The sequence below is a fragment of the Mastomys coucha genome, chromosome X (genome assembly GCF_008632895.1).
Source record: "Mastomys coucha isolate ucsf_1 chromosome X, UCSF_Mcou_1, whole genome shotgun sequence".
Taxonomy (NCBI): domain Eukaryota; kingdom Metazoa; phylum Chordata; class Mammalia; order Rodentia; family Muridae; genus Mastomys; species Mastomys coucha.
This window is the reverse complement of record NC_045030.1, coordinates 47,384,067-47,395,443: the sequence shown is the minus strand read 5'-3', so window position 1 is coordinate 47,395,443 and position 11,377 is coordinate 47,384,067. Positions and strand designations below refer to the sequence as shown.

At 34.2% G+C, this 11,377-nt stretch overlaps 1 protein-coding gene across 7 annotated transcripts in view; it reads left to right on the top strand.

Annotated features, from left to right (window-relative positions):
- Tenm1 (teneurin transmembrane protein 1) overlaps nt 1-11,377 on the top strand; it is an 803,700-nt gene that overhangs the window by 547,924 nt on the left and 244,399 nt on the right. For all 7 annotated transcript variants that reach the window (XM_031355201.1, XM_031355294.1, XM_031355365.1 and 4 more), the window contains 3 exons: nt 3,722-3,823; nt 6,058-6,252; nt 9,473-9,673. In XM_031355201.1, the coding sequence (XP_031211061.1) occupies nt 3,722-3,823; nt 6,058-6,252; nt 9,473-9,673 (498 nt within the window). The remainder of the gene's footprint in view (nt 1-3,721; nt 3,824-6,057; nt 6,253-9,472; nt 9,674-11,377) is intronic.

The window sequence follows — 11,377 nt, the reverse complement described above, 5'->3', positions numbered from 1 at the left end:
TACTTTTATTTTATTTTTTTTACTTTTTTCAGACAGGAAACTGGGAAAGGAGATATCGTATGACATGTAAATAAAGAAAACATCTAATTAAAAAATGAGGGAAAAAAAGAGTACTTAGAGAAGAATACTGAGAACAATAACTTAAGTCATCCATGCCTCCTTCTTGGGTTTCTTTAAGTCTGATAATCAAATGGGTCTTTCAGTGTGCCTGTGGCTTTTTAAATTGAGTTCTTTCTAAATACAATGCCTAGTATTCACCATCGGCCCTCCTTAGTCTGAAATGTCTCAGTCTTTTGTCATGTTTTCTCAGTAAACACAACTCCCCTGACCCTTTGTGTGAATAAAGCTAAGCTCTTTAGCAATTTGGGAGTCCTTGGGGAAAACAACTTGTTGGCACAGCCTTGTAGTGTTTGAATTTTCACAAAACGCATGTCTTTTAAAAGAAGAGAAAATCTTTTACAGCTGTCAGTTCTCTATACAACTCTCTATTTTATCCTTTAGTTAACCTGTTCAGCCATATGTTTCGGAAGATGTGTTGACTGTTAATAAATAGACCATCTGCTCTTGATAACAATTATGTTCTATTTTTACTTGATGCTGAAGACCTTGAGAAAGTAAAAAAAAAAGTATTCTAGCCATAAGACTATTGTTTTTTTCTCTAAAGTATTAGAAAAACAATAAAAATCATATTGAGACAAACTCCATTGACCTTACATCTCCAAAATACATAACATTCTTATTAAAATTAAAAAATTATACATTTTTAGTTACATCATTATTTTATCACTAAAAGTGTATCCTTAAGTGACTACAGTGAAAAATGAAAACATAATTTTTATATGATTACTATTAAATTATAACACTAATTTAGGAAAATTAGAAGATATAAAATATCTGTGAATATTTTTTCTCTTCCTTTTGATTTAACCTGTCATCTCAAATTGTAAATACTAGCCAAGCTATTAACCTGTTAAAAACTATTAGGACTATAAACTATGCTTGGGGGCTTTTTATATTTACCTAATTTCATCCCCAAAGAAACTTAACCTTTCATATCATCATCCAGATATGAAGCCATCAGTTTCATATAAGCAAAATATTTGCATTTTGCATATGCAAGCCAGTTTCTTTTGATATGTTTTATAAAGCCAAGGATGTGTTTTGTAGATCAAGTTATCGTTCAGTGGGAGGCATTGCTTCAGGAGGCCCATGCTGAAGCATCCCTCCCCTGAGGTGCCAGCCATATGATGGCTCTAATATAAAATAGAGTTTATTTGGGGGTATGGGAAGGGGAGTTGAGAAGGGAGAAGAGAGGGAGGGGGGAGAGATTGAGAGAAGGTTGGCCAGGAACATATTAGGATGGAGTAAGGAGAGAAGAAGAAAAGGGGAGAAGGGGTCAGAGAGAGAAAAAGGGCAGAGAGAGTCCAAACATTCTTTATTACAGCAAGCAAGCCAGGCCTGCCTGGCTATTGCTACATACCTGTTGGGCACAGCCTTGAGGGAATGCTAATATCTTTACTTTTCTACTTGTTTAATATTAGAATCAAAAGACATCATCTTCCACCCTCATTTCATTAAAGAAAGCTCAAGGAGGCTGGAGAGATGGCACAATGATTAAGAATACTTATTGCTCTTGCAGAAGAATTGGGTTCAATTCCCAGTAGCCCCATAATTGTTCCCAACCACCCATAACTCAAGTTCCAGGATACGCCCTATTTTGTCTTCCGAAGACACAAAACACAGACATGATATAAATACATGCATGCAGATAAAACACTCATACATAAAATAAAATAGATAAAATAACAACAAAATTTAAGTTCAAGTAAATTTCCCCAAATAATCAAAAGCATCTAAGTCATTTACTCTAAAGTATGCCCATTATTTTTTATATTTTTATGCCTTGTCTTAACAACAGTGAAAGGGTGTTTCTGTAATTCATAAACAAAGAATTGTATTGTTCAAAACCCATGAAGCATCTGAATCAATTTCAAATTATTTAAATATTCTCTAAAATGGAAACAATAACTCTTCTCTTGTCTTTCTTATGCCCAGGGAAGAATTCTATTACATCAGTCACAGGCTCTGTAATTCTATAGTAAACTATTTAAATTGAACTTCTCTTAATGTTTCAGTGTCGAAGTACTTGCAGATTCACCTAGGGTGCTTGATAGATGATTGCTGGACAGAATCAGGAGGTTCAGAACTGAAGTCCATGTTTCTGTGTTACAGGTGTCACACAATGATTTTACTGATCCAAAAACTCATGGGCCACACTTAAAATGCATTTCTCAACCTTCAATGTAGCTACTCATCCTCAATGTTCAAGCAAAGATACCATGACCACCTCCTAGAATCGCTCTTTTGTATTAGAAATATTTTTTCTAAGTGAAGGAGGGTTTTTTATTTTAAAAGGAAAAAAAAATAGTGAAATGATTTTACTAGACCAGAACTAGGAGAAAAGCAAGAAAGCAAGCAAGTACAGGAGGAAGGAAGGAAGGAGGGAAGGAAGTGAAAGGAGAGAGAAAGAAAAAGAAAGAAAGAAAGAAAGAAAGAAAGAAAGAGAGAAAGAAAGAAAGAAAGAAAGAGAGACAAAGGAGGAAAAGAAGAGAAAAGAAAAGAAAAGAAAAGAAAAGAAAGAAGAGAACAAACAAATAAAAAGAAAATCTCAGGTCAAAATTGCTCAGTATAGAATTTTTTATAATTTATTATTTAAAGTAATATTTAATTTTAAATATATTTTGATCATATTCTTTCCCTCCCCCAAGTCCTTTCAGATTCTTTTACCTTCACTACACATATAACTTTAATTTCTTTCTTAAAAAACAAACAAAAATCCAATACAACAAACACAGAGACATGTCATACCAAGATTGGCACATTGAGCACCTGATTCTTTATAGACCTATAAACAAATTATCATTATATACAAATATAATTGTAAACTATAAAAATTAATGTTATCTTCCAAGACTGACATTTGTAAATCAGTTGTTTTCAGAAAAGTTATATAAAACTTTCTAAGTTATTTTCTGCACTTTATGGGTACCTTCAAAGCCATTCTGCATTCCTGTGAAAACTATTTTGTAAGAATGGATTTAAAAGAAATCAGTGGCAGAGAACTGGCATTTACAGTCAAGAAGGCATTACTCAACAAAATACTTAGGTTCAAATGCTTTTAGTGGTGGTGAATTTAATATGAACACTTACTTTAAAAGCACTCCATTGTCACTTATTAATAAAAATAAACTACTGATTATTATATGTAACCTGTCAAGATAGTATATTAAATAGTCCATGTTCTAGAGAAGAAACTGTATTTGCTATAACATAAATATGAAAAATAAACATAATCTTTGTCTTCTTGGTTACATTTTAAAATCTTTTTTGCTTTTCAGAAATGTCTTATGATTCTCATACCATTTCAGTTTTAAAAAATATCTTTAAGAATAAAATTTATGTGGACCCTTTATCCACTTTAGAGATGAGTTGGTTTTTGCTCTTCTTTTTAAAAGTCAATTCACAAAATTGAGAACCATGTTGAATAATCTACTTTATATGATATTATGCAGAAGTCCTTGCCATCTAATTTTGAGCAATAAGAGCTTTGCAGGCAGCAGAAGACAAAATTATTATAGACAAGGAATTTCTGAAATGTTTTAAACAATAGGGCTCTTGCCTAGACATAGATTCATTGTTTTCTCTTCTTTTCTATTAATAGAAATAATGGATGACTGCTCAACCAATTGTAATGGAAATGGAGAGTGTATCTCTGGACACTGTCATTGTTTCCCAGGATTCCTTGGACCTGACTGTGCTAGAGGTAAAGTTGTTCTGTGATTCTGACTGTTTTAGAGCAGTGGTTCTCAACTTTCCTAATACTGTGACCCTTTAATACAGTTTTTCATGTTGTGGTGACCCCGCCCCAATGATAAAATTATTTCATTGCTACTTCATAAGTATAACTTCACTACCTCTATGAATCATAATGTCAATATCTGTATTTTTCCAATGGTCTTAGGCAATCCCTGTGAAATGGTCATTTGATTCCCAAAGGAGTCATGACCCACTGGTTGAGAAGCTAAAGAAATGTCATTGGAAAACAACATTATGAGCAATAGTTGTGATAGAAACAATAGTCATATCAGCAATGCCAGTAGTGCTCGCCAACAATTGTTACCCAAATCTGAGGCCTTCATACGCCAGCTGTATTCTAAACACTTCTTATTGCCTCTTTTAACTCCTCCTTCCTACAGTGTTCCTATGAATTAGGTCTGCTGTTACCCCTACTTTATGAACAAAGAACCGCAAAGTGAATGAAAATATAAGTTCCAGCTGAGATTTGAACCTATATCATCTGAGCTAACTACAACATACTACGTATATATTTCTTGTATAAAATAATTCATAGCAGTCCGAGTTTAAAAGAAGGCAAAGTTAGAATTTGGAAATACTATCATGTAGAGAAATTTTAATTCAGCAACATGGCTGCTCTGGCAAGGGATCACATCTAAAGACTAGGTCTGTGTGATCTGGCTGGAATACAGATATACCCTTAGTACATGCCATTAATCCCAAACAATGAAGATAAAGATAGTTTGTAGAAGGAAGCAGCCATGTTTGAAAGTGACTTCTAATTGAGGGTCAAAGTGATGAATCTGAGAAAGATTTTGACAGGATGAGTCAGAGAGAGGACATTCCCAACTTTCATGAGGACAGGAAAAAGTGGCTACTTCAGAGCAGGCCAGAGTGAGCCAGCAAAGGAGGGCAGTTCAGTGAGTGTAGTTTAGTTGATGTCAGCTCGGTGAGTGCAGTTCAGCTGAGTTCACTTTAGTAGAGTTCAGTGCAGTTCTGTTGAATGCAGTTGAGTTCAGTTGAGTTCCTGCAGTTCCACCCTGTTTGGTTCAGTTCATGCAGTCAGCATAAGTCAGTGTAGTTTAGTTCATGGCATTCAGTGAGAAGCCAGTTTGAATCTATCACCTTGGAGAGGAGTCTTAAGCTGAGTTGAACCAGCCAGCCAGAGTTCAGGAAGAACTAGAAAGGGTGAGTTTATCCAGCCATAAGTCTCCAAGATGACAATTTTATCTGGTGAGTCAATTTTACTTTTCCGCCATCATAGCTGGGAGTAATAATGAAACGTATATGTAGTTTAGAAAGTAAGAAATTGAAACTCAAAAGTTAAACTTGGTAATCTTTATTGTTTCATGCACTTGTACATAGCTTAATTAATTCCTGAAAAGCTTTAGATAAATTGGACCACGCTTTCCTCTAGAATTGAAATTATTATTTTCCAGAAACTTCTAGTTCATTTTCAATACAGTCTCAAAAGTTTCTGCTTTGCTAGGTTAATCTTTGGTTTCTTAGGAGAAAAATAACTGTTCATTTACATTAAACTCCATTCTACTGAGAATTTTAAAGCAGTTAGTAGGTTTCTTGTCCCATAGCAGATCTTGTGAAATGAAGGATAAGAGTTTTGAATTAAAAAAAAAAAAAACACATGTAGGAAAAACAGAGGACATGGGTACTGCCCTCAAAAACCTCATAGATTTCAAATGAACACACATAATAACAAAACAGAATAGATATTCTAATAGAAGGTAATATCCACTGAAAATCTGTTTGTATAGCCTTTACAAAACCCCTTTCATGTGAAAAATGCCCTATTTATTAGATTTTAATGTATACTTTGCTCTATGTGTGTGTGTGTTTGTGTGTGTGTGTATGTGTGTGTGTATTTGAGGAGATAAAAGCCATTGAAGAGAAAAAACTCTTACCAAAAAATAGCAGCAGTGATAATAATTTGACATTGTGATAGGATTAAAAGCAAGGATGTATTCTCCACATAGATAATATTCATAATTTATTGTTACCTAAGTTCTATTAGAAGGAAATTTTGTTGGTAATCATGATCATAGGCCTATTTTATAAAAATTAAAACAAATAAAGAATAAAACAATTACTTTTATGAGAACTGACATACTAGAACCAATATAGAGTTATTCTTGAAGGTTTTCAAGAGCATTATAAAAACACTACAACTTATTTGCCAACTTTTAGATTCATGCCCTGTGCTGTGTGGAGGAAATGGAGAATATGAAAAAGGCCACTGTGTCTGCAGGAATGGCTGGAAAGGGCCTGAGTGTGATGTTCCAGAAGAACAGTGCATTGACCCAACCTGCTTTGGCCATGGTACCTGCATCATGGGCGTTTGCATCTGTGTTCCAGGATACAAAGGAGAAATTTGTGAGGAAGGTCAGAGTCCCATTTTAATATATTGCTTCAGGCTTTTTTTCTCACTTGATTTTCTATAGTTTCATTCTATAATACTAGTAGAAAAACAAGCAATCTTTACAAATAATCGATGTTCAACATACCCTTGGTAAAAAGAGCAAAGGTTTGAGGTCAAGGAAGCTCATGTCTCTTCTGATAGCCTTATGGAATGCAAGCCACTGTTTCTATGACACCTGAAAAGCAGTGAATACAAAGCTGATATCTTTTAATTTCTAATATTGTTTCATAATTTGTTAATTTTCAGCTTGATTATTTTAGGTGTTAACCATATGCTTTGATTATCACAGAGTCCTTTATGCTGCATAATGAAGCATTACATTTAAGAATGCAATAAAAATAATGGTATAGACATATTTGGAGACATTTTGCAAATGTTTTTCTGGGGAGTGATTTGTAATTACCACTATTACTTTTGCTTTATATTATTTATTTATTCTTACATGCCTCATGACGAAACTTGACCTCCTTCCCTAAAAATAAATCAGACCTACTAATAATGAGTTTCAAAGCAGAGCCTTTGTATTAAATTCACCCCAAAGGAGTTTTTAGAAAAAAAATATTTTTGAAATGGCTATAGTTTTATCATTTAAACAGACATATTGGAAAATAAGTTTACTAGTAATCAGACCATTTTCATGCCACCTTCCTCAAATAAGACTGATTTCAGAAATAATATGAAACCATTACCATGGGAGATGGTCTCATCACAACTGTTGTTCAGGAAAGGGGTTGCTGAAAATGCACTGTAATTGCTTTTTAAAGATCGCTCATTAAGACTATTACACAGCATTCTAAAGGGTTTAATCTCATTCCACTCCATGAACAAGCAGGATTTTAGCTTTCCACCTCCTATTAGTGGCAGTAGATTATGGGTGTAAAGACTGTTTGTTCCAGTGAATTCCATTGGGTCTGGCTAGGCACTGGAGTTTCTATGAGATCTTAAAACTATTTTTATGTAATCATCTAATGACCAAACTATCATTATATGTAAGCATAAATGCAGGTGCTCTATAGACCCAGACACAGTTAACAATGAGTGATAGCTAACACATCTACAGTTTGCCATGAAAATCATGGAACCTAATTCATTAGACTCTGCTGACTTAAATATCATAAGCAGACGAGGCAGAGGTTTAACTATAAATTAGCCTTTTACTTGGTCTCTAAGAAAATGTGTAAAACAGCCAAAATAACAAGAAAGAATGCTCACCATATTAAATGGCATAGGCTTTACAAATGCAATATGAAACTACTCTAACTTTTATATCACATATGAAGAACCTATAAGCTGAAACAAGCTATGGACAGTTTGTTTACAGACATGATGTTGTCATTGTTTTTATTGACTGACATAGTTGCCATTATTTTTTCAAAATAGAGAAGGGTCACATTGAAAAGTCCTATTTCTAACTTCTCCTGAATACTAGAATGTCTGGGCCTACATCAGCTAGAGCCAAGATCCTTTTAAACAGAACACATGGTTTCACAGTTTGCTCCCAATCAGCATTATCCTTACAAATACCCCATTTCCTCCACAACTGCTTTCTCTAGCCCGTTGACTTCATTCCTCTGATTTCAGTATGACTTTCATGTCAACATCTTTATAACAAGAATTTTTACATGAAGAAAGAAGCTAATAATAATTACCCTTCAGAATAAGCTTTATTAAGAAAGCACCTCCATGGAAACCCATGGGGAGTCATGCTTGGGCCTTGGGTGGAAAAGAGCATTATGAGAACATTAAGAGGGATAGCTTAAAGTGGGAGAATAAGAAACATAGCTATTACATCATGGGGGCAGGGCTTACAAAACAGAGAGCGCCTTCACAGGAACACTCTGAACAAAGATTTATGATTTTGACAGCTTTCTAGAATTTAGCAGGAAGTTGTACACCACAGAATTTCATTGGGCCTAGCCTACGTGAAAAGAAGCGTGTGGAGACCTAGGACTAAGTAGGACTTACATAACAGTAGCAAAGGAGGAGCTGGAGTTGCTTTCTCCCCAACTTTGGTCAAGGTCTGCAAGTTCTAACTTTCAACTGGAAAAGGTGTGGTCTGCTTCCTACCAAACATGACTTAGATGAATTGAATGGAACACACATCTTAAGAAAATAAATTAAATGGCATTTTGTTTATTATTCTTGTTGTACATTGGCAGAACCAAATAGAGTCCTTCTCAAAATACTCTATATCATGGACTTCACCTCTTATTCCAAATCATGAATCAAATTAGATATACATTTGGATACTTTATTTAATGATAAACTAAGTTATTAAACTATTGTTCTAATGACCTTGAGATCTTGGGCTAATCATAATAGCAATTACAATTATAATAGACCTTTTATGGTAACAAGCCATATTCAAAGAGTAAGTCAGACTTGCCAATTCATACAGGTTACGCCAATCCATTCCCATTGCTTCAAATGTACTTCGAAACATAATCAAGATTAAGACAAAGAATGTGGAACTCAACCTTCCCATGTCACATAGAATAGTCAGTGGAAAGCACAAAACAATTTTTGTACAGGCAAAAAATTCTAGACTCAACAGAATCAGAGACAAATAGAAATAGTTTATTCTAAGATGACAAAAAATATTACAGTGTTCTGATAGAAGAAGGAAACATCACAAAAGTTTGAAATACAATTAAAAAATGTTGCATTGTTGGTGCTTCTGAAGAATAAACATGAGGTTGTAATAACTTTGTGTAAATTATATTATTTCATATGAAGACAATCAGCTCACCAAATAAATTATCTAATTAAAAACTATATAAAAACTCCTAGATACATTAAGTAAAACTTTGATTCTAATTTCAGTAACGATAAAGAATGACTTATCAAAAAGCTTTCAGATAATTTTGAAAAGCTGAGAAATTCCTACTGAGGGTTCACACAGGTCCACCCACTCACTTGTGTGGGGAGTATCACTGACTGTTCAGAATTGCTTGCAGCATATGTGTGATTTTCTTCTTCCAAATTTAGGTTGCAACCTTTATCATATCCTACCATATTTTTAAGTGTTAATAATCTTCTGGTTTAAACACAATGTTTGCATGAGTCATTTTATTGCCTAATTAAAACAACATTAATGAGATGATACTAGGAAATCAATGTATCTCAGTTCTAAAATCCTCTTCTCTCTCAACCTCCCCCAACCATTTTGTTTTTTATATTCAGAGGACTGCTTAGATCCAATGTGTTCCAGCCATGGCATCTGTGTCAAAGGAGAATGTCATTGTTCTACTGGCTGGGGTGGAGTCAACTGTGAAACTCCACTTCCAATATGTCAAGAGCAGTGCTCCGGACATGGGACTTTTCTTCTGGACACTGGAGTTTGCAGCTGTGATCCCAAGTGGACAGGATCCGACTGCTCTACAGGTAGAGTGGCTCTCTCTCTCTCTCTCTCTCTCTCTCTCTCTCTCTCTCTCTCTCTCTCTCTCTCTCTCTCCTTCTACCCTCAAGTCAACTGATCATTTCACTAAGGTACTACATGGTAAAATCTGGAGTGTATATCTTCATTAATCATGATAAGTTTCCAGGTATTTCCTAAGTCAGTATTTTACTTCTATTTTATTTTACAGTTTCTGCATTATGTTTCTCTGTGATAGGTGTATGTGGTTTACCTGTTGTTCTTTTTGTTTTTTCTACTGTAGTTCCTTCAATAGTATTCAAATTTCCTACAATCTATTCTTGGCAGATTCTTTCAAATTTCTGTCACCACAAACTCGAATAGTCAACATATTCATTGAGTAACTAATCATGTAAAAATGTAACAACCACAGTATTCTACCACATTTAATATAGTGCCATATTGCCTCCAATTATTATTATTTCTAAAACATTGTTTCCTTTCCTCATTCTTTAATGTCTTCCACACTTCTCTCCTGTCTACACATAAGCTCCTTATCAAAGGATCATCACAAACTATTAAAGCTGTCTGCCATCTACTTCTGCTTAGTGAATGAATCCCTCCCCCTACTTACATAATCTATAAGATCTGCTTATCCTAAGTACATTCAATATCTATATGTTTCCATGTGTTTTGTTTATCATAAAAATGTTAATTAGCTTTCAACCTAGAGAAATCCAACATACCCACCAAAACCAACTACAGCTTTAGGTATTTTGCTAAACTTTTTCTGACTAGAATATCATGAATTGTATGAAATTCATTCCATATGCATAGAGAGCACAGAAGCCAGAATGATTCAGGTATTTGTACACATGGCTTGTTTTTTTTTCTTTTTATAGTGCAAGCATAAAAAAGAATAGGTCGTTCTTTATATTTTTGTGTCTTATTAAATGAATAGAATTAACCAATGAATATTCTTGGAAAGCTTCTGCCTATGAATATTCTTGGAAAGCTTCTGAGTATGAATTTTGTAGAGGGTGTAAAATGGCGTAAGGTAAGCAGAAAACTTCAGCGTACTGTGGGATTTTGTTACCAGTGAATTACATATGAACTGAAGTTTGTGATTCTGCCCTAAGAAAACAGGAGGATCCCTCTGCTAAGATACATAATTCTAACATAACTCTTAACCACAATTATAAGCACATACACCTCATATTGAAATAATATGGAAAATATGGATGAATTTCAAATTGTCAGAACATGAGAGATATGTATGGTGATATATTCCTATAACATCATCATTTAGAAGTATGAGAGTTGTGCATCTTAATTTCCAGACCAGCATGGGCTACACAGTGACTTCTAGGCTAATCTGGCTCTAAAGTGAGACCTTTTGTCTAAAAACAGGAAATAAATATTAAAATTATAAAGGTTACTTAATTGTTACTAGATGTAATAATTAAAAGCCATTCATTTATAGATGTACAATATTTACATTAACATCTACATGCTGGTCATGGTGCTTGGAGCCAGTAGTATATAGGTGCCCAAAATGGGCATAAGCTTTGCAGAAGTGAATATTATAGCCTAGTTGGAAACACACATTTACGAAGTTAGAAAAGAATGGTGAAATCCAAGTGATTAGACCTATGGAAATGTATCATACAAATCAAGCCTGATTACTAACTTATTTTCAACATATTACTGAAAATTATTTTCATAATCTCATA